The sequence below is a fragment of the Gorilla gorilla genome, chromosome 23 (assembly GCF_029281585.2).
Source record: "Gorilla gorilla gorilla isolate KB3781 chromosome 23, NHGRI_mGorGor1-v2.1_pri, whole genome shotgun sequence".
NCBI classification, from domain to species: domain Eukaryota; kingdom Metazoa; phylum Chordata; class Mammalia; order Primates; family Hominidae; genus Gorilla; species Gorilla gorilla.
Window position 1 is genome coordinate 31650538 of NC_086018.1, and position 24948 is coordinate 31675485.

The 24948-nt window shown below is 43.8% G+C and overlaps 1 protein-coding gene across 7 annotated transcripts in view; it reads right to left on the reverse strand.

Annotated features, from left to right (window-relative positions):
• The window catches only part of LARGE1 (LARGE xylosyl- and glucuronyltransferase 1), a 759370-nt gene that overhangs the window by 462795 nt on the left and 271627 nt on the right, over positions 1–24948 (reverse strand). For all 7 annotated transcript variants that reach the window (XM_055375362.2, XM_055375363.2, XM_055375361.2 and 4 more), the window contains one exon: positions 23746–24047. In XM_055375362.2, the coding sequence (XP_055231337.1) occupies positions 23746–24047 (302 nt within the window). The remainder of the gene's footprint in view (positions 1–23745; positions 24048–24948) is intronic.

Sequence of the window (24948 nt, forward strand, 5' to 3'; positions counted from 1 at the left end):
CGACAACGACAACTGGTTAAACAGAGAGGAAAGAAATACATCTTGAAAGTATGAACCAACAATCAGGGATCTCAGACTAAGAAGTTATGGCTCAGAGAGTTTGTGAAATGTTCCCACAAGATGTGTTGGGTTAGGGTCAACCTAATAAAAGGGCCAAAGGGGACACAGGAACACCTCCGCACCCCATCTGGGATACAGTTCAAAGAACGGAAGACTGGCAGAATTGAAGGGAACCCAAGGGGTTATCTCAACTAAGTAGCCAGGGGCATGGGCCTCAGACATGAATCCTTGAACTCAGGGTGACCCTGGGAGAGCTGCAGGGTCCACTGACTCACTGCCATTTAAGCGTCATGACATGTGTCTTGCAGGATGGTGCTAAGGAGTGAGGGAACAATGCCAAGAGGGGAATATGCTGCCCACCACACTACATTCCAATGATACCAAAAAAGGTCCTCCAGAGCTGGGCTTCCCAAATGGAGTGCCCAGGCACCTTAGTGTGCCACGATTGAATTACAGGTGACAAATATACTCATCTGTTTACGCCCTCTAAGCTACTGGGCGGGGCTGGCATCCTTAGGCAACTTTTCTATTTTCCTCCTGCATCACAGCCATTATCATTTTCTATGTGTGGCACAACTTGAAAAAGATTGGAAAGCACCACTCTAGGGCATCCCCGACGGGACATCATTATCCAGCCTCGGGAAGAATGGAGAGTTCACACTTCCGGATTTTGTCCTTTCTACTGAAGCACAGCCTTCCTTGAATGGAAACCTGCCTCTTAACACCCACTCCAGTTGCATTCTGTCCTGGGCATATTGTAGAACAATGATGTTTCCTCCAGCATTCAATACTTCCATTAAAGGAGGGGACCTGAGAGATGCCTTTTCTTTTCCAGAACTCCTCAGAGCCCTTGCTCCCATGACACGGGCTTCCAGATACCTTGTTATCCCAACCAGCCATGTCAAAATGCAGTTCTGATATCTGGGTCCATCCCATACAGGGTGATGTGACAATGTCCTCTGGTTCCCAGGCCTCCTTCATCACCCCACTGTCTTACATCAGCATGGGAGGCTCGGCCATCAGGGATGAACCATCCCACACCCTCCAATCCACATCCATGACCCATTTAACCCCAATGACCTTCACCCCAACTTGGACACCTATTCCCAGTATGAGAAACTTGACCTTGGCTTCATATAGAATCTAATTTTCTCAGAAATCCTACAATTATGGGCTTGCCACATGAGCAGGACTCAGAGCCTCACATCACTCTACCACTACTCTTCCTCTATGGAGGGTCCCTTTGCCCTTGACTGTTAGGCTCCATGCTGGCCCCCACCAGGGCTCATCTGAACCATCACCCCACTCTGCTCTCAGCTCCCGTATGCATCCTACCCCCACATTCAAAATGCAAATCCCCAACCCAGATGGGTGCTACGGTCTCCACCTCTGCTCTTATACCTGCTCCCAAGAAGAAAGAGGAGGGGAGATGCAAGAGAGGAATGAGAAGCATCATGAAAGCTAGTATGTAGTGAGCAAATCATGACATTCCAGGCACTGTGCTTCATATTACCAGATTTCAGGCTCACAGTTGTATGAGACAGGTACAGTATTATCATTTTAGTATCACAGATCAGGAAACCCAGGCTTAGAGAATTGGGATTTGAATTCTGGAACAGACTGTTTTTGCTTTTTTTTTTTTTTTTTTGAGACAGAATCTCACTCTGTCACCTAGGCTGGAATGAAGTGGCACTATCTCAGCTCACTGCAACCTCTGCCCCCCAGGTTCAAGTGATTCTCCTGCCTCAGCCTTCTGAGTAGCTAGGATTACAAGCACCCACCCCTACGTCCAGGTAATTTTTGTATTTTTAGTAGAGCTGGGTTTTTACCATGTTGGTCAGGCTGGTCTCAAACTCCTGACCTCAAGTGATCCACTCACCTTGACCTCCCAAAGTGCTGAGATTACAGGTATAAGCTATTGCACCCCGCCTAAATAGATTCTTAACCCTGGTGGTACATCAGAAACAGATTTTTAAGATATATTCTGTGCCCCAGGCCCTCCGTCCTTCAGACCAATAATTCACAGTCCCTGATGCCCAGGATCTTCAAATGCTCTACTGGAAGGCAGTAGTTCTCAACCAGGGACATATTCACCTCCCTAACCTCCAACCCTTAGGACATCTGCAATGCCTGGAGACAGTTTTGGTTGTCACTACTTGGTGGGTCTGGGGTGGGGGGCAGGGGGATGCTACTGGCATCTGTGAGTAGAGGCCAGGGATGCTGCTCAGCATCCCACAATGCACAAGACAGCCCCAAAACAAAGACCTATCCTGCCCCAAAGGTCAAGAGCAGTGCTGTTAGAAAACCCTGTATGAGGGATGAGGGAGCAAAATGAAGCAAAATGAAGCAATGTCAGATCCCTCTGGGTTTTCTGGTACCTTTTTTTCAGGCTAATTTATGCATATTTTAATTTCTCCACCTGTAAAAGAAAGACACCATTGCTTATCTCTGGATAATATCTGTAAAAGACTCAGGATGAAAGATTATAATGCAGATGTAACTGTCACCATTTCAATCATGAGGGAAATGAACAGGAAAACGCCTGCACATGGAAGACATAACTGGGAAGGGGATGAGAATGGGGAAAAACACGCTGAATCAGGCTCTTCAGAATCGCAAATATTTAAACATACAGCCTCAGAGATATCAAACTTTGTCTTGGCTTCAGGGTTCAGGGACTTTTTAAAATGGGCCCATTAAATGTAAGCACAAGCATGCACATTCTTGAACATTTTACATAATTTTCCAATCTCTTTAGTTTCATCGAATACACCTGCCACCATGAATAAATGCATCATCTGGAGGCATAGCAGCAGGGCCCTGCTCCCTGGGAAAGCAGAAAATCACAGTGGCATCGACTATGTTCTTAGAGGAGTTTTGGGTGTTCCAAAATCTGGGGTTACAGAAGTGAACCATGAGTGGGGCAGGGGTTGGAGTGGGAATGGGGAGAGTAGGGAGAAAGATAAACGATCCTTGAAAGAATGGGGTCACAAAAATGGTTTTGTCATGTGACTTTAGGGCTTGAAGCTATTAAGTTCAGTTTTTAAGTTTCTTGGTGTGGTAGATTAAAAATGGTCACAACTATTCAATATTCCTCCTATCAAAGGGTGGGGTCTTGGCTCATGCCTGTGGCTCACTTTGGGAGGCCAAGGTGGGCGGATCATCTGAGGTCAAGAGTTCGAGACCAGCCTGGCCAACATGGTGGCATACACCATCACTGCAGGCTAATTTTCCTGTGCGCGGTGACTCATGCCTGCAATCCCAACCCTTTGGGAGGCCGAGGCGGCGGATCACCTGAGGTCAAGAGTTCAAGACCAGCCTGGCTAACATGGTGAAACCCCATTTCTTACTAAAAATACAAAAAATTAGCCAGGTGTGGTGGGGTGTGCCTATAATCCCAGCTACTCAGGAGGCTGAGGCAGCAGAATCGCTTGAACCTGGGAGGCAGAGGTTGCAGCGAGCCGAGATCTCGCCATTGCACTCCAGCCTGGGCAACAAGAACAAAACTCGGTCTCAAAAAAAAACCCCCAAAAAACCAAAAACCAAAAAATAAACAAACAAACAAACCAAAGGGTGGGATCTGAATGTCAGAATCAGTGACCACTGGTCCTTGCACTAGGCCTTCCTGTCTATACCTGAAATTACAGTCATGCTTTGCTTAACAACACAGATATCTTCTGAGTAGCCTATCATCGTTAGTTGACTTTGTCTTCCGAGCAACCTTAGAGTCCACTTACACAACCCTAGATGGTATAGCCTACAACACACATAGGCTATATACTAGAGTCTACTGCTCCTAGGCTACAAACCTGTATACATGATACTACACTGAATCCTGTAGACAACTGTAACACAATGGTGAGTATTTCTATCTCTTAACATAGAAAAAGTACAGTAAAAATATAATATAAGAGAAAAAAACGGTACACCTGTATAGGGTACTCATCATGATTACAGTTCACAGAAATCGAAGTAGCTCTGGGTGAGTCAGTGAGTGGTCAAAGAATGTGAAGGCCTAGGACATTATAGTACACTACTGTGTACACTTAGTTTATAAACATGGTACCCTTAGACTATACTAAATTTATAAAAAATATTTTTCTTCAATAAGAAATTAAACTTAGCTTACTGGAACTTTTTTACTTTACAAATTAAAAATTTTTTTTAACTATCTCTTTTTTTTTTTTGAGATGGAGTCTCACTCTGTTGCCCAGGATGGAGTGCAGTGATGTGATCTCGGCTTACTGCAACTTCTGCCTCCCGGGCTCAAGCGATTCTCCTGCCTCAGTCTCCTGAGTAGCTGGGACTACAGGCGCCTGCCACCACACCCGGCTAATTTTTTTGTATTTTTAGTAGAGATGGGGTTTCACCGTGTTAACCAGGATGCTCTCAATCTCCTGACCTCGTGATCCACCCGCCTCAGCCTCCCAAAGTGCTGGGATTACAGGCATGAGTCACTGCGCCCAGCCAACTGTCTATTCTTTTTTAAGAGATGGGGTCTTGCTATATTGTCCAGGTTAGAGTACAGTGGTTATTCACAGACATGATCACGGCACACGACAGCCTCGAACTCCTGGGCTCAAGCAATGTTCCCGTCTCAGCTTCCAGAGTAGCTGGGGCTATAAGTGCACACCACTGTGCCTGGCTCTTAACTTTTTGACTGTTTTATAACAACACATAGCTTGAAACACAAACACATTGTACAGCTGTATGAAAATACTTTATATTCTTATTCTATAAGCATTTTTCTATTTTAAAAATTATTTATTTTTAACTTTTAAAACTTTTTTGTTAAAAACTAAGACATAAACACACACCTTAGCCTAGGCCTACATGGAGTCAGAATCATCAATATCACTGTCTTCCACCCCCTTACCTTGTCCCACTGGAAGGTCCTCAGGGGCATTAACACACATGGAGCTGTCATCTCCTGCGACAGCAAGGCCTTCTGAAATACCTCCTGAAGGACCTGCCTGAGGCTGTTTTACAGTTAACTTTAAAAAAAATAAGTAGAAGGAATACACTAAAATAATGATAGTATGATAAATACACACACTGGTAACACAGCCAATTATGTACTGTACATAATTGCGCTATAGTTTTATACAAATGGCAGTGCAGTAGGTTTGTTCACACCAACATCACCAAACACATGAGCGATGTGTTGCACATGATGTTAGGATGGCTATCATGTCACTAGGCAATAGGAATTTTTAGCTCCATTATGATCTGATGGGAGCAGTGTGGTAAATGCAGTCCACTGTTGACAGATATGTCATTATGTAACACGTGACTGTATAGACATAACACTCATGTTTCTCTGTCACAAAGTCCAGATGGAGGATGGAATGATGTTCTCATTTGCCCCTCCAACTCACTCTCTACCCTTCTCCTAACAGTCCTGTGTCTGGAGAGTCTGGTCTTTTGTTGTTTGTGTTTTTTGAGACCGAGTCTCGATCTATCGCCCAGGCTGGAATGCAGTGGTATGATCTCAGCTCTCTCCAACCTCCGCGTCCCAGGTTCAAGCGATTCTCTTGCCTCAGCTTCTCAAGTAGCTGGGACTACAGGCATGCGGCCATCATGCCCAGCTAATTTTTGTATTTTTAGTAGAGATGGGGTTTGGCCACGTTGCCCAAGCTGGTCTTGAACTCCTGGCCTCATGTGATCCACCCACCTCGGCCTCCCAAAGTGCTGGGATTACAGGCGTGAGCCACCGCGCCTGGTCGAGTCTGACCTTTATAGACCAAGTTAAGTGGGCTCCTTTTGCCTCTGATTTCGGGTTGAGTTTGGTCATTGGGAGGCACCAGTGGGGGTCTCAGAGGTCAGATTTCCCCGGCTCCTGTCAGGGGCCCAATCCCACAGTTCCAGTCCTTGCTGGGTTTCTTAACACCTTCCTGCCTCTGTGTTGCCTCCCCTCAGCCCTGCCCACACCTCTTGGCCCCTCCTGGAATCATTTCAGCCCCTAAGCATGCAAGCAGTAACTTGCCAGGACCTGACCAACACTGAGGACTTTTCCTCAGCATCTCACTTGTCCTGTTGGCTGGAAAGAAAGCACAGAAGACTTTCAGGCATTCATAGATACTTGCTGATCCCTAAAGGAAATGGCACAAATGTAACAAACCTGAGAATTTATACATTTTATTTATACTTTTTAAAAGCTTTACAAAGCTCTTGAGTAATGAACCATAAAAGCTCTTTCTAAGGCAATGCTAAGGCTTCCACTAATTTCCTGTCATCCTAGACATGGTACCCAGCACACTTTGAATCTTGCAGGCTGTACTTGATGATACAGGTAAGGTAGTGCAGAACTGTGAACTGGGTTCATTCCTGACCCCACTGGGGTCAAGGGATGACCTTGTCTTACAACCTGCAGAAAAGATTCATAACATTGATGTTTTTAGAGTTGCCAGTGTTCCAGGACTGTTCTGGGCTTGGAGGAAATAAAGATAAATTTTAAGACAACCCCCATTCCCCAAAGTCAGGTGTGGAGGCAATTTGATAGTTAACCAGGAGATCCCACAGGAGAATGAGAGGCTCCTACGATGGCAAGCTGGGTGTCTTTGCATCCCAGAGTGGCCAGCATCACCCAGATAAGAGACGATGCAGGGAAAGCATCTTGGAGGAGAAGGCATTTCAGTGACCACACAAGAGCAACCAGTGATATTAGGGCCAGCCTGGACTTGTGACTCTTTGCTTGTCAGCCTCCATGAAAACCTGAAAAATAAAGTTCTCCATGCTCTGCCTCCCAGCAGGAAAGAATCCTCAGGGGGCAGTTTTTTCACAGATAAATATGGGGAAAAAAATCATTGTCCCAAAAGAAATTCACACCAAACTAAGGGATGCCAGGCAAGCTGTGGCCCTGGCAGAACTCTTCAACACCCTGCCAGCCCTGCTTCTCTTGCCCACAGGGCCTGGTGCTCCCTTCGGCCCATTCTGCCTGGGGGCACGATTCAGTTAAGCATCTCCTATCAGACAGACTGAAAGAGTGAGAGGCGAAACCCATTTCAACTTGGGCATCAGGTGTGCTATGGAAAGACAGGCTCAGCACAGATTCTGGATGGTAGCTGCAGACTTTTGGTGGGATTGAGGGGGACAGGCAAGACCTCCCAGAGGACAGATGCTCTGACAGCTGGGGAGAAGCGAACAGCCGGGGTCAGACAGGCAGCAGCGAGGGTCAGAGGCAGGGGCAATGTAGTGTGAAAATCCCACAGCAAGAGTAGAGAGACCTCGATTGGAGCTACAACCTCGAAGCTAAGTGGCCGCGTGACCTTGGAAGAGTTATTTAGTGTCCCTGAGCTTCACTCGCCTCATCCGTAAAACGGAGATAAAAACAGCTACCGATTGGGTTGTGTCAGGATCAAACAAATGAGTGCAGGAAAGTGCCCCTAATAAATCAATGCTTATTAATGTTTCCTGAATGAATAAACAGCACAAGACACTGTTCAGAGTCCTCCTTCTTTGACTTCATCATCTGTATAACTGGGGACATAATCTTAAAGGGCTTGTTAAGGACATGGAGTACGTGGCTCTCCAACTCCAGTATCCATCAGAATCACCTGGAGGGGCTTGTTAAAACAGTGTGGACTCCTCCCCAGTTTCTGATCCAGGATCTCTGGAGTGGAGCCTGAGAATAGTCTGCATCCAGGCGACACTGCTGCTGCCGGCCCAGGGACCACACTTTGAGAACCGCTGCTCTAGCAGAAGCACTTGGAAGAGACTCTATAGTAAAAACTCAACAGATGTTAACTGTGATTATTTTGAGAGAGTACGAGGGTGTGCAAATAATCTATTTCCAATTCCTCTCAAGTAGAGAGCACCACTTTTCTTCACTTGGACAAGACAAGGAAAGGCTGCGTTCTTCTTTCAGCTACCACCACATGTCCCAAGGCCTTGCAATTTGTTACTCTTTCAGGGTGAGAAAAAATGGAAAGAGATGAGAATGGGTACAGGCTTCTACTGCAAAAAAAAACTCAAAATAATAATAATAATAATGATAATAATAAAAAGCCCTGGAAATCCAGAGAGCTGGATGCTGGTTCCAGTTTGTAATGGCAGACAGACCTGACAGCAATAACCCAGGCAATTCCTGAGAATGACCCTATGGTCCAAGAAGGATGTGTGTTTGGAGTTCTGAGCTAAGAATCCCGGGCCAAGCGTGGTGGCTCACGCCTGTAATCCCAGCACTTTGGGAGGCTGAGGCGGCTGGATCACAGGTCAGACCAGCCTGGCCAACATGGTGAAACCATTTCTACTAAAAAAATACAAAAATTAGCCAGGCGCAGTGGCGGGCACCTGTAATCCCAGTTACTTGGGAAGCTGAGGCAGGAGAATCACTTGAACCCGGGAGGTGAGGGCTGCAGTGAGCCGAGATCGCACCACTGCACTCTAGCCTGGGTGACAGAGCAAGACTCCATCTCCAAAAAAAAAAAAAGAAAAAGAATCCCACGGTGGCCAATCTGGAGATTCACTCCTTATCTATGAAGGAATCTGAACCCCTGGCCCATTTCCTGGAATGCAGACCGTACAGGGGATCGAGGCCCTTTATTTTTGGTTAAGTGATGGTTGCAGGGTGGAGACTGCTAAGTGAAAACATGAAATCAACTGCATGCTTTTTACAAATGGTAGCAGTTCTGCTGTTCAGCCTGCGGTCACTGGTCCACCCCTGTATGTAAGTTCTCCATAAACCCTGTCTCCTTCACTGGCTCTGAGTCTCTTCTTCAACCTCTGAGACACGGTGTTGTCCTTACTGGAGTCAAAAGGGGTCCAGTATGACACAGTTGTGCCAGCTAAGTGATTTGGGGCAAATTATCTAACCTCTTGGATCCTCAGCCACTGCCTCTATCAAACAAGGGATTTAGAATTTCTATACAGCATTTTCCTAACATCCAGGTTTTTCCCAAATTCAAGCTGAAGAAGGTGAGACACAGAGTGGTTAAGTAACTTGCCCAAGGTCCGAGGGCTCAGCTAGTCTGTGACAAAGTGATGGGTTGAATTCAGGGTCCTGCTTTTAAGCCCACAGTAATGGCCTCAATAAAACACATACGTACCTATTAACATTTTTAAAACATATGGCAAATGTACCCTCTCAAATCATGTTACAAACCTCCAGGATTTGGGAAACCACTCATCTAAATCTGTCCACTCTTAATGCTGAACCATGGATGCAAAGACAAAGTTATTTCAACTATGCAGAAAACAGAAGTAGATGCACCACCTCCTGGCTTTGTAAGCCAAGCCTTCAGGGCTCAGCTAGGAACAGGTGTGACCACATGGGTTCCAGGGCCTGCTGTGAGAACAAGGAGTCTCTTGGTGTCCCCTCCATGGACAAGGCACATAAATGGATGATGAATGAATGAAGCATCCAGGATTTTCTATCCTGCATATCCCAGTCTGCTTTAGGATTGACTTTCTTGTGCTATAAAGAGCATAGCCACCTGAGAAAACAGAAACCCAAATTTTACACAGAAAACATTAAAGGATGAGACCGATTTTGGGGTGGGTCAAGAGAATTGTAATCAATACAGGGAGATCATATCCGGGGTAGGTGGGTTATCTAACAACACCCCAATACTGATCCATCATGGGGGCCTCTGGAAGACCGGCCTGGTCCAAAAAGTCCACAAACATTAGCCAGACAGTCACTCAACAATGATCAGTGTAGCGCCATGCTATGGTCATGCTAGATGACTCATCAAGCTTTCTTGCTTTTAGAATGTGCCTTCATTCTAGATTGCTCTGACCCTTCACCTCACCTATCAAACTTCCCCACATTTCAAAATGTAACTGCACCTCTTGGGACCTCAGTTTCCTCATCTATAAAGAGGAGTAATAAATGTGCCAACTGTTTATTTCAGGGTGTTGTTCCATCACCCAGGCCGGAGTGCAGTGGTACAATCATGGCTCACTGCAGCCTCAAATTCCTGGGCTTAAGCGATTCTCTCACCTCAGCTTCCCAAGTAGCTGGGATTACAGGTGTTCTCCACCATGCCCAGCTAAGTTTTGTATTTTTTTTTTTGAGAGATGGGGTCTCGCTATGTTGCCCAGGCTGGTCTTGAACTCCTGTGCTCAAGTAATCCTTCCACTTTGGCCTCCTAAGGTGCTGGGATTACAGGCATGAGCCACCATGCCCAGCCCCATGTCAACTAACTGTTGGGCAAATTAACTGAGATGACTCGCGTAAAGGGATTAGAGCCTGGTACCTTGTAAGTAACGGGTATGTATCAGCAATCATCAATAATAATAACAATTATAGTTTATTCTAAGCTGAACGTTCTACATCTAAGGTCTGAGCCCCAAATTTCCTCAAATGTCAGGCATCAAGTTCTTTTCTTCTTCTCTCACTCTTTCCTCTACCTACAAGTAAGGTTAGGATAGTATTTTTCCCATCATTGAAAGGAAGGTCTTCAAGGTGCCCAGTTCCCTCTGTTCCATCAAATGCTGACACTGCCTTGTCACCTCTCCCCAGATAACAGGGTAAAAGACACAGGAATGAGGAGGTGAGACACTTGACTCATCATCTGGGCTGTGGCTGCAACTTTGTAACCTTAGGCAAGACCCTTTCATCATTTTTAAAATGAGAGAGTTGCATCTTTATTTGTTGTTGTCATTCTCAGTGGCACAATTTCTAAAATAAGTTTTACAAAAATCAGAATATGCAACAAGAGAAGGCTACTCTGAGGCCACTACAGACAGGGGGCTGGCAGAGATATGGTCCCTTGCCTTGGCCATGGTGTGGTAGCCAGCCTCCAAGACTGTCTCCAAAGATCCCTTCCCCCTGGTTTTCATGCCGTGCAGCCTCTCCTATACTGTGTCAGAGCCGGGCTGTATGACCAATGGAATTCAGCAGAAGTAATGGTATAAGACATCCAAGGCTAGGTTATAAAAGTCGTTGTAGCTTTTTACTTCTTCTCTGTTTAAACTGCTTACCCTGGGAAAAGCTAGCTGATATGTTATGAGAACACTTGAACAGTCCTAAGGAAATGAGAATTCCAATCATGTCAGTAAACTATATGGTTACAGAGTCTTCAGCCCCAATCAAACCTTCAGATGACTGCAACCCCTGATGTCATCTTAATTGTAATCTCTTTAAAGGTTGACAGTCATAATCACCAACCAAGCTGCTCCCAGATTCCTAATTTTCAGAAACTGTATGAGATAACAAATGCTTGACATTTTAAGTTGTTAAGTTTTGAGGGTACCTGGCTGTGTAGCAATAAGTAACTAACATATACAGGGAGGGTACCTAAGGTGCCCTGAAAATCACTGCACGTGACAATACCACCAGGTTCCTTCCAGCTATAACATCCCCTAATTTCAGGGCCTGAAATTTAAAGAGGACATTTTTATTTTTGTGGATTTACATCCTTGAAGAAGCCCCAAAGAAGGCATATGAAGCTAATAAAATGTGTGTCTAAATGCTATGATAGTATCCTCCAACAGCAATGTGGGATATGGAAAGATAGCTGGCAAACGCCTTCACTGCTGGGTTACTATGTACAGTCCATGAAGATACAATAGAAAAAGTGCATTAAAATACTGTAAGGTTAGTTAGGACCCAGAATATACAGGTGAGAAGCATCAAGTTTTATAAACATGTTGCCTCCAGCAAAATGCAAACGCCCCACTAAGCTAATAAATACATCCATAGTCTGGAGAATAATTTAAAACATTTCAGCTTCTTTTAGAAAAACAGACAGATCTTTGCCTAAACTCACTGAGGAATGATTACCTCATGGGGCTGCTAAAGCCCCCAAGGTGAAAGATGATCCCCATATAATGACTGGTAACCCTAAAGTCTGCAGGGGTGAGGCCCCTGTGAAGCACACAATAAGGATCTGGGCTCAGCAGCTGATGAGAGTCTGGGTCCCACAAGCTCTAATTCACAGAGCTTCAGTGCAATGGTTCAAAGAACAGGTTCTAGAATCAAACTGCCTAGGTTTAATCCCAAGCTCTACCTCTTTCTGGCTGTGTTACCTTGAAATAATTATAAAACCTTTCCTAGCAGTTTTCTTATCTGTCAAATGAAGATAAGTATGTTGTGTGAATTACATGAGATATTTTATGTAAAGCTCTAGCATGATGTCTGGTACATTTCAAGGACTGATTAACTGTTATTAACTATAATACATTACTCCTGAGAAATGAAGTTCAAAGCAAGGAGCAGAAGGAAAAATGAGTACTTCCTTAAGGAGTGGTCTGACATCAGAGGATAACATTCATTCACTTTCCATAATAACAATATCCATTGCGGCAGTTCTTAAGTACATCCACAAATGCCTAGACGTTACTCTCATTGAGAGATGGGTATGTGCTGAGTGGGCTTTTGTGACCATTTCAACTAACAGAATACACTATCAGCAGATGTGACACTGTGTGGCTTCTGAGGCCAGGTCATGAAAAGTGCTTCCTTTCTGCCTTGCTTATGGGAATACTTGTACTTAAAGCCTTTAGCTGCCATGTAAGCAGCTGACTGCCTAGAGCTGCCATGCTGTGAGGAAGCTCAAACTAGCCCATGCAGAGACCACATGAGGGCCTGAGTCTAAAAGAAAGGGAGGCTGGGTCAGCACCCACTCTTCCAGCACTGTACTGTTCCAGCTCCAGCCCCACACTAATGCCACCTGTATGAGGGACCCCATACCAGAACCACTCAGCTAAGTCCTTCTCAAATCTCTGACCCACAGAAACCATGAGAGCTAATAAAATAATTGGTGCTGTTTTAGCTCATTTAAGTGTTAGGTGATTTTTCAGGTAGCAGTGGAGAAGTTGAATATTTATAATGAGTATATGTGACACTCATACATAGTTAGCTTCCCCTGCCTCCACCTCATTTCATCCTCGCAATTGCACTGGGAAGAACATGTTATTATTTTCATTTTATAATGACGAAATAGACTCCCAAAAGGTAACTGAATTGTCTAAGGTCACAAGACTAATGAGTAGCAAAGGAAAGTCTCCTGTTCAGGAATTCTGATACCAGTTCCAGTGACTGTTTTTACTTCTGTACAATAGCTGAGTCCCAGAATAGACCTGAACCGGAAAGGCAAGAAAAATACACATATCCATACACACATGTGCATGAGTGAAGATCAAAGGGGATCATTCTGCTCCATCTTCTGAGGCACACAGAGGCCAGGCCATCACTGAAACAGCACTGCACAGGCAACAGAAATATGCAAGAATAAGACAGGCAGCTATTAGAAAGACACATAATTAACAAATGATAAGAGGGCAAAGGGACTGATGAGGGCCCGTTGTTCCTATCACCAGATAGCTCAGCTGACAGCCTTGGCATATTGATAGAGGAGTTTTCAGAAATGCTTTTCGGAGCCCAGAGAAGTTTCCGCAACACCCACAGATGGTGGCAGCATCTCTGGTTACGTGGCCCTGCACCGTGACAGGATGTCAAGATGAGCTTCAGCACTTGGAACCAAAAAGCACTGTGACGAAGGGAGTTTCTATTTTGACTCTACTGACTGACATTTCTTGTCTGCCTCTATGGCTTTTTCGTTAAAATCCTTAAAGACACCAAATGAGGGAGTCAGAGGAAGTGCACTGCTCATGGGTAGGAGGCCAGCACCTTGCGGAGAGTGTGCTTTGAAATATGACTGCAGCAGGCCAAGACTTTTAAGTGCATCTATTGGAGGTTCTGAACAGGACCAGGGGTTCCTCATAGAAGAATTCTACCAAAAATAACTTTTTAAGAATCTAAGAAGTTAACATGATCAGTAAACACAAAGAAAGAGAAGAAGAACAAAACCTAATTCTCAAGTGCAAAAGACTAGAAAATAAGTTATACTAAAAGTCAACATGGCAGTTCAGGCAGACACCCAGCTAGCTGCAGGAGTTTTTTTTTTCATACACCAGTAGCAGCTGGAATCCCAGTGAGACAGAATCGTTCACTCCCCTGGAAAGGGGGCTGAAGCCAGGGAGCCAAGTGGTCTCACTCAGCCGGTCCCACTCCCACAGAGCCCAGCAAGCTAAGAACCACTGGCTTGAAATTCTCCCCACCAGCACAGCAGTCTGAAGTCTAGCTGGGATGATTGAGCTTGGTGGAGAAAGGGGCGTCCACCATACTGAGGCTTGAGTATGCGGTTTTCCCCTCACAGTGTTAATTGACTGTGCAGAATTCATGACGGCATGGCAAAGCACCTGGGGCCAGACTGTCTCTCTAGATTCCTCCTCACTGGGCAGGACACCTCTGAAAGAAAGGCAGCAGCTCCAGTCAGGGGCTTATCGATAAAACTGCCATCTCCGTGAGACAGAGCACCTGGGGCAAAAGGTGGCTGTGGGCACAGCTTCAGCGGACTTAAACATTCCTGCCTGCTGGCTCTGAAGAGAGCAGCCCATCTCCCAGCACAGCACTCAAGCTCTGCTAAGGGACAGACTCCGCCTCCTCAAGTGGGTCCCTGACTCCTGTGCCTCCTGATTGGGAGACACCTCAAACAGGAGAGTTCCGGCTGGCAACAGGCGGGTGCCCCTCTGGGACAAAGCTTCCAGAAGAAGGAGCAGGCAGCAATCTTTGCCGTTCTGAAGCCTCCGCTGGTGATACCCAGGCAAACAGGGTATGGAGTGGACCCCCACCAAACTCCAGCAGACCTGCAGAAGAGGGGCCTGTTAGAAGGAAAACTAACAAACATAAAGCAGTAACATCAACATCAACAAATAGGATGCCCACAAAAAAGGCCATCAGCATCCAAGATCAAAGGTAGATAAATCTACGAAGATGAAGAAAAACCACTGCAAAAATGCTGAAAATAACAAAAACCAGAATGCCTCTTCTCCCCCAAATGATCGCAACTCCTCTCCAGCAAGGGCACAAAACCGGACGGACAATGAGTTTGACCAATTGACAGAAGTAGGCTTCAGAAGCTGGGTAATAACAAACTCCTCTGAGCTAAAGGAGCATGTTCTAACCCAATGCAAGGAAGTGAAGAACCTTGGAAAAAAGGTTACAGGAAATGCTAACTAGAATAACCAGTTTAGAGAAGAAGAACATCAATGACCTGATGGAGCTGAAAAACACAGCACGAGAACTTTGTGTAGCATACACAAGTATCGATAGCCGAATCAATCAAACAGAAGGATATCAGAGATTGAAGATCAACTTAATGAAATAAAGTGTGAAGACAAGATTAAAGGAAAAAAAATGAAAAGTAATGAACAAAGCCTCCAAGAAATATGGGACTATGTGAAAAGACCAAACCTACATTTTATTGGTGTACCTGAAAGTGACCGAGAGAATGGAACCAAGTTGGAAAACACTCTTCAGGATATTATCCAGGAGAACTTCCCCAACCTAGCAAGACAGGCTAACATTCAAATTCAGGAAATACAGAGAACACCACAAAGATACTCTTCCAGAAAGGCAACCCCAAGACACATAATCATCAGATTCTCCAGGGTTGAAACAAAGGAAATAATGTTAAGGGCATACAGAAAGAAAGGTCAGGCTACCTATGGAGGGAAGCCCATCACACTAACAGCAGATCAATATGCTGAAACCCTACAAGCCAGAATAGAATAGGGATCAATATTCAACATTCTTAAAGAAAAGAATTTTCAAACCAGAATTTCATATCCAGCCAAACTGTGTTTCATAAGCAAAGGAGAAATAAAATCCTTTACAGACAAGCAAATCCTCCTGAAGGATTTTGTCACCACTAGGCCTGCCTTACAAGAGCTTCTGAAGGAAGCACTAAATATGGAAAGGAAAAACTAGCACCAGCCACTGCAAAAACATACCAAATTATAAAGATCAATGACATTATGAAGAAACTGCATCAACTAATGTGCAAAATAACCAGCTAGCATCATGATGACAGGATCAAATTCACACATAACAATATTAACCTTAAATGTAAATGGGCTAAATGCCTCAGTTAAAAGACACAGACTGGCAAACTGGATAGAGTCAAGACCCATCAGTGTGCTGTATTCAGGAGACCCATCTCACGTGCAAAGATACACATAAGCTCAAAATAAAGAAATGGAGGAATATTTACCAAGCAAATGGAAAATGGAAAGCAAAAAAAAAAAAAAAAAAAAGGCAGGAGATGCAATCCTAGTCTCTGATAAAACAGACTTTAAATCAACAAAGATCAAAAGAGACAAAGAAGTGCATTATGTAATGGTAAAGGGATCAATGCAACATGAAGAGCTAACTATCCTAAATATATATGCACCCAGTACTGGAGCACCCAGATTCATTAAGTTCTTAGATATCTACAAAGAGACTTAGACTCCCACACAATAATAGTGGGAGACTTTAATACCCCATTGTCAGTATTAGACAGATCAATGAGCAGAAAATTAACAAGAATATTCAGGACTTGAACTCAGCTCTGGACCAAGTGGACTTAATAAATATCTACGGAACTCCCCACCTCAAATCAACAGAATATACATTCTGCCCAGCACCATAAAGCACTTATTCTAAAATCGACCACATAATTGGAAATAAAACACTCCTCAGCAAATGCAAAGAACAGAAATCATAACAAACAGTCTCTCAGACCACAGTGCAATCAAATTAGAACTCAGGATTAAGAAACTCACCCAAAACTGCACAACTACATGGAAACTGAACAACATGCTCCTGAATGACTACGGGTTAAATAACAAAATTAAGGCAGAAATAAATAAGTTCTCTGAAACCAATGAGAACAAAGACACAACATACCAGAATCTCTGGAAGACAGCTAAAGCAGTGTTTATAGGGAAATTTATAGCACTAAATGCCCACAACAGAAAGCAGGAAATATCTAAAACTGACACCCTAACAACTAGAGAAGCAAGAGCAAACAAATTCAAAACCTAGCAGAAGACAAGAAATAACTAAGATCAGAGCAGAAACAAATGGAAAAACATCCCATGCTCATGGATGAAGGAGATAGAGACACGAAAAACCCTTCAAAAAAATCAATGAATCCAGGAGTTGGTCTTTTGAAAAGATTAACAAAATATATAGGCCACTAGCTAGACTAATAAAGAAGAAAAGGGAGAAGAACAAATAGACACAGTAAAAGATGATAAAGGGGATATCACCATTGATTCCACAGAAATACAAACTACCATCAGAGAATACTGTAAACATCTCTACACAAATAAACTAGGAAATCTAGAAGAAATGGATAAATTCCTGGACATATACACCCTCCCAAGACTAAACCAGAAAGAAATCGAATCCCTGAATAGACCAATAACAAGTTCTGAAATTGAGGCAGTAATTAATAGCCCACCAACCAAAAAAAGCCCAGGACCAGATGGATTCACAGTGAAATCTTACCAGAGGTACAAAGAGGAGCTGGTGCCATTCCTTCTGAAACTATTCCAAACAATAAAAACAGAGGGATTCCTCCCTAACTCATTTTATGAGGCCAGCATCACCCTAACGCCAAAACCTGGCAGAGACACAACAAAAAAAGAAAATTTCAGGCCAATATCCCTGATGAACATCAATGTGAAAATCCTTGGTAAAATACTGGCAAACTGAATCCAGTAGCACATTAAAAAGCTTATCCACCACTACCAAGTTGGATTCATCCCTGGGATGCAAGGCTGGTTCAACACAGGCAAATCAATAAATGTAATCCATCACATAAACAGAACCAATGACAAAAACCACATGATTATATCAATAGATGCAGAGAAGGCCTTCGATAAAATTCAACACCTCTTCATGCTAAAAACACTCAATAAACTAGGTTTTGATGGAACAAATCTCAAAATAACAAGAGCTATTTATGACAAACCCACAGCCAATATCATACTGAATGGGCAAAAGCTGGAAGCATTCCCTTTGAAAACTGGCACAAGACAAGGATGCCCTCTCTCATCCCTCCTATTTAACATAGTGTTGGAAGTTCTGGCCAGGGCAATCAAGCAAGAGAAAGAATTAAAGGGTATTCAAACAGGAAGTAAGGAAGTGAAATTGTCTCTGTTTGCAGATGACATGATTATATATTTAGAAAACCCCGTCTTCTCAGCCCAAAACTCCTTAAGCTGATAAGCAACTTCAACAAAATCTCAGGATACAAAACCAAGGTGAAAAAAATCACAAGCACTCCTATACACCAATAACAGACAAACAGAGAGCCAAATCATGAGTGAACTCCCATTCACAGTTGCTACAAAGAACATAAAATACTGAGGAATACAACTTATAAGGGTTATGAAGGACCTCTTCAAGGAGAACTATAAACCACTGCTCAAGGAAATAAGAGAGGACCCAAACAAATGGAAAAACATTCCATGCTCATGGATAGGAAAATCAATATTGTGAAAGTGGCCATACTGCCCAAAGTAATTTATATATTCAATGCTATTCCCATCAAGCTACCATTGACTTTCTTCAAAGAATTAGAAAAAACTACTTTAAATTTCATATGGAACCAAAAACGAGCCCATCTAGCCAAGACAATCTTAAGCAAAAAGAACAAAGCTGGAGGCATCATGCTACCTGACTTCAAACTATACTACAAGGCTACAGTAACCAAAGCAGCATGGTACTCCTACAAGGCTACAGTAACCAAAACAGCATGGTACTGGTACCAAAACAGATATATAGACCAATGGAACAGAACAGAGGCCGCAGAAATTAACCACACATTTACAACTATCTGATCTTTGACAAACCTGACAAAAACAAGAAATGGGGAAAGGATTTCCTATTTAATAAATGGTGCTGGAAAAACTGGCTAGCCATATGCAGAAAACTGACACTGGACCCCTTCCTTACACCTTATACAAAAATTAACTCAAGATGGATTAAAGACTTAAACTTAAGACCTAAAACCATAAAAACCCTAGAAGAAAACCTAGGCAATACCATGCAGGATATAGTCATGGGCAAAGACTTCATGACTGAAACACCAAAAGCAGTGGCAACAAAAGCCAAAATTGACAAATGGGATCTAATTAAACTAAAGAGCTTCTGCACAGCAAAAGAAACTATCATCAGAGTAAACAGGCAACCTACAGAATGGGAGAAAATTTTTGCAATCTATCCATCTGACAAAGGGCTAATATCCAGAATCTACAACGAACTTAAACAAATTAACAAGAAAAAACAAATGACCCCATCAAAAAGTGGCGAAGGTATGAAGAGACACTTCTCAAAAGAAGACATTTATATGGCCAACAAACATATGAAGAAAAGCTCAGCATCACTGGTCATCAAAGAAATGCAAATCAAAACCACAATGAGATACCATCTCATGCCAGTTAGAATGGCGATCATTAAAAAGTCAGGAAATAACAGATGCTGGAAAGGATGTGGAGAAATAGGAACGCTTTTACACTGTTGGTGGGGATGTAAATAAGTTCAACCATTGTGGAAGACAATGTGGTGATTCCTCAAGGATCTAGAACCAGAAATACCATTTGACCCAGCAATCTACTGGGTATATACCCAAAGGATTATAAATCATTCTGCCATAAAGACACATACACATGTATGTTAACTGCAGTGCTATTCACAATAGCAAAGACTAGGAACCAACCCAAATGCCCATCAATGATAGACTGGATAAAGAAAATGTGGCACATATACACCATGGAATACTATGCAGCCATAAAAAAGAATGAGTTCATGTCCTTTGTGGGGACATGAATGAAGCTGGAAAACACCATTCTCAGCAAACTAACACAGGAACAGAAAACCAAACACCACATGTTCTCCCTCATAAGTGGGAGTTGAACAATGAGAAAGCATGGACACAGGGAGGGGAACATCACACACTGGGACCTGTTGGGGGGCGGGGCAAGGGGAGGGAGAGCATTAGGACAAATACCTAATATATGTGGGGCATAAAACCTAGATGATGGGTTGATAGGTACTGTAAACCACCATGGCACATGTATACCTATGTAACAAACCTGCACATTCTGCACATGTACTCCAGAACTTAAAGTTTAAAAAAAAAAAAAAGTCAACGAGTTCAAGATCTGAATTCCTATATGACTATTTTATTTTTCAAGGAACACAGGGATAAAGAAAATTCATCAATCCTATGTGCTGCTCCTTAAAGCAGTGGTTTCCTTTTTTTGTTTTGTTTTGTTTTTTGAGACGGAGTCTCGCTCTGTTGCCCAGGCTGGAGTGCAATGGCATGACCTCAGTTCACTGCAACCTCCACCTCCCAGATTCAAATGATTCTCCTGCCTCAGCCTCCCAAGTAGCTGGGATTTCAGGCACCGTCCACCACGCCCGGCTATTTTTTTGTATTTTTAGTAGAAACAGGGTTTCACCATGTTGGCCAGCCTGGTCTGAAACTCCTAAACTCAGGTGATCCACCCGCCTCGGCCTGCCAAAGTGCTGGGATTATAGGCGTGAGCCACTGTGTCCAGCCTAAAGCAGTGGTTTCCGAACAATCTCTCCTATCTTAGAATCATCTGGATATATTCTTTTGTTAAATATCCGTATTCTCAGGTGCTACTCCCAGAGATTCTTAGTCAGTAGGTCTGGGGTAGGTCTCATGGATACACATTTTTGATATGTAATTCTAACACACAACCAAGTTTGAGAAACACCCATGTGACAGACATGCTTCACTGTGACCACGGTAACAGAACTCCAGAATGTTCCAGAAAAACATGGCTTCCTTGAGTAAAATCTATCTGTTCCAGGCTCTCTTGGACCTAGGTGGCAGCTAAGGGTATCCCTGTAACTAAGTTGTGTCAATAGGATCTAAAAGGATCTGAAGTGTGAAATTTCCAAGATACGTTCTTTAAGGAAAGTGGTATGTCCCACCTTAACACTTCTTTCCTGCCAGGTGGAATGTGGACAACATAGCTAAAGCTCTGACAATCATTATGGGTCATGAGATGACCTTGGGAATGTCAATCAAGCAGGCTGGGGTGAAAGATAAAGAAATCCCAATACTGCCATCCCTACACTGATGGCCTCCAGACATCTTAAACACAATGAGAAAGAAGATGCAAATCTTGCTTAAGCCAGTGTTAGTTGGGATTTTTGATAACCTGCAGTGAAATCTAAGACTGATACAACTAACTACATTAGAATTTCCCTCAAGTTCCAATATCCATTGTCACCACTGAAATAGTACAAGGCAGGAACTTGATTTTTTTTTTCTTTTGAGATGGAGTTTTGCACTGTCGCCCAGGCTGGAGTGCAGTGGCACCATCTCGGCTTACTGCAATCTCCACTTCCTGGGTTTAAATGATTCTCCTGCTTCAGCCTCCCAAGTAGCTGGGACTACAGATGCGCGCCACCACATCTGGCTAATTTTTGCTATTTTTAGTAGAGACGGGGTTTCACCATGTTGGCTGGGATGGTCTCAATCTGTTGACCCTGTGATCCACCCACCTCGGACTCCCAAAGTGCTGGGATTACAGGCATGAGCCACTGTGACGGGCCCAGAACTTGATTTTAATCCACAGTTTGCAAATGAGGAAACAGCCACAGAAAAGTGATCTTACTTGCTCAAAGCCACATAGCTGTTAAACTAGAAATGGGGCCAGGATTTAGACTCACAACTCCCAGCTTCAAAAGCCAATGGTCTTTGGTCTACACAATTGTGCAGGGGACTCCCAAATTACAATGAGTTATTTCTCAGAAGACTAAGCAGGGGAGTGAAACTCTTGGTTAGAGAGATTACAGAAGGAAGAGAAATGTCCCCACAAACACAACTCTTTTTCTCTTTTTTATGCCTTTCTTTTCCCCTTTTCCTTTTTTATTTTTCCCCTCCTCGATTCTTATTTGTTCTTTAGGTTCTACGTCATAATAGTGTAAATATGCTTGGAGAAAAAATTTGCTCGTTTTGGGCCATCTCACCTGGGTAGCAGAGTTCCCATCCAAACTAACCCTTTCTAAACCAACACCATGGCTGTGATCTGCTAGCAGAGAACCTGAAAGAAATCAAATATGCCTTCACCAAGGCAAGAACAGAAGATCCCTAAATTAGGGCCCTCCCCAGACCAGCCAAGACCAAAGGAATTTGTTAACGTGGCTGAATGCCCGTTTTCATACATAGAGATATTAAGTAACAGAAGCCACTGACAGTGGTTGTCAAAGACTAAAGGGCACTGGGCCTGGCATACAGTCAGGGCTGAATAAATGTGCAACATTTATCACATCCTGACATTTGTATTTATTTATTTGTTTATCATCTCTCCGTCTACCTCTGATGACAGATGTAAGAACCAGAGGGAAGGGGGTTCTGTCTTTTTTGTTGTTGTTCACTGCTGTTTCCCAACACATAAAACAGAATGAGATACAAAACACGAGTGCAATATGTTTGCTGAACGAATGGATAAATAAATGAATGATGATGATGGAGTAGAACCACCTCCTCGCCCAGGTTCTCTGGGCTTGGCTGAAGGACCAACTTGTGACATCCCGAATCCTGCTATGATGGACGTTTGTTTCACATCGTTCCTACTCATATGACACATTCCTCGTTGGACATCCTCTGTCCGATGCTCTCTACCTCTCCACCAATCCATTTTTCAACCAGGCTTGAGAAACCTGAGAAATGCTCCTACCCTCAGGGGCTCTCCTTGTTCTCCTCCCTCACCACTGAACTTCCAAAGAACTTAGTCTACATCACTGAGGAAGCCATTTTTTAGTGACACTGGATAGTCTCATTAGATAGTATCACCAATATTACTAATAATCCCATTCACTACAATAGAATACTACAGTTTGCAAAGCGTTCTCTTTAGGGAGTCTGAAGTCTAACCACTCTTTATTCCAGAAAATGGAATAAAGAAACAGCAGGTCCTATCTATGTTTAACTAAGAATAGTAAAAACTAACCATAATTTTGAAAATGTACTACGTACTAGGCGCTAGTCAAGCCTTTATATGGCCATCCTGTTTAATTCTCACAACTACTCCATGAAGCAGGTATTATTTCCTAAAGTTTACTGATGAGACACCTGGAGTTCACAGAAGTTATGCAACTGGATCAAGGGTACTCTCTGCATAAATCACTAAAGCTGGGATATGAATTCAGTCTCGCCCCATCTCTCAGAAGGCCTTCCTATGAATAGGCATGCCCTAATTCATCTCCACCATGAGAACTGGAAACAGTGGGGAATGAGTGTATGTGTGTTCACTGCACATAGAAGCGTGGATGCAGGTATTTGAGGAAATAGAGGACAATAAATATCCCACATTTCCAAAGAGCTGCTAAGAAAGAAAGCATACCCTAAAAGGGGAGAAGTGATATTAGGCTATAAAAGTTCAAATTACTTCTTTAGATAAGGAACAAGTCTGTGGTTCTGAATTGGAGAGGCTGTTTATACAGTGAAGTGATAATGAAGTCTAAGAGAACTGCCCAACTGGGCCACAACTCCAGGTGTACCATTCACACTATAGTCTAAGAAGCAGGGGCCTACAGGATGACAGCTAGGTGTAGAAACCCTGCGCATGTCAAAATGAACCACACAGAAACAAGCGGTAGGTTCCATCAGTGAGCTCCTCTTAATATCTGTAGATTACGCCTTCTTATCCCCATTTTCAGATGGGAAAACAGAAGCTCAGAGAGGCTAAATGACTTGTCAGACCATTCAGCAAAGTTAGTGAGCAAGCCAGACTTACACACCCGGGCTAGAATCAAGAATGCCAGCTTTTGGCATCTGGCTGTGTTTCCAGGAGGCATTTGCAAGGGGTGAGGGCAATCGGGACTTTGGACAACTTCCTCCCCAGGCTCCAGATGCCCTTTACCTCGCATTTCTCCACGACCGGCTGCTGCCCACACTCGGAGCTGTTGCCTGCCACGATGCCAGCCCGAAGGTTCTCGCTGTCTCCAGTGCCCTCCTCCATGGAGTAGGTCTTGGAGTGGTTGCCTCGGCGATGGGATGGGGCTCGGCCCTGGGCCAGGCTGAGCTGCCTGCGGAGGGCGCGGTTCTCCTCCTCCACCTCGCGCATGCGCACCTCCAGGCTCTCGCGCTCCCGCTGGCTGGAGGCCGTGTACCTGGGGCTGTGTGCCTGGGACTCCAGTGGTGACAGAGACACGGGCTTTCCATCTGGGGAGCGAAACACCAGGGAAGCTTTAATCTGGATGAACCATGCCTCAAGCCCCTCCAAGTTCCCCAGACATCCCTTACTACATGGCGAGGCTCCTTGCACAATCCCATGTTTAAAGAAAACAGATGGAAAGTGAGTTACAAATAAACGCATCCAGATTGAACTGGGAACAAAGTTGAGAACAGAACAACTTATTATGGTGATAAAAGCTAATATGCCTTTTAGAGAAGGCAATCATAATAAAATTGTGTTTAATTAAAGGCACTGTCTTCCTCTCCCTACTTGGCATGCTTCTAAGTAGGCTTCTTAACAATAAAGAATTATGAATACAAAGTGGGGGGATTGGGGAGAAAGACAAGGGAGGGGAGAAGGAGTACCAGGAAGTGGAGGGGAGCAAGAGGAAGAGAAAGAGTAATTAGGAAAAAATAATAGGCCAGGCGCAGTGGCTCACGCCTGTGATCCCAGCACTTTGGGAGGCCAAGACGGGCGGATCACGAGGTCAGGAGATCGAGAATATCCTGGCTAACACGGTGAAACCCGGTCTCTACTAAAAATACAAAAAAAAAAAAAAAAAATTAGCCGGGCTTGGTGGCACACGCCTGTAGTCCCAGCTACTTGGGAGGCTGAGGCAGGATAATGGCAAGAACCCGGGAGGCGGAGCTGGCAGTGAGCCGACATCGCACCACTGTACTCCAGCCTGGGCCAGAGTGAGACTCCGTCTCAAAAAAAAAAAAAAAAAGAAAAAAGATAATAATAATGACTAAGTTTATTGAGCTCTTCCTATGCAAACTCCTATACATCTTTCAAAATCCTGTTTTAAAAGCATCACCTCTCAGGGGAAACCTTCTTCCATTTGCAGGCAAGATATCCTTCCACATATTCCGAAATAATTTGTATGTA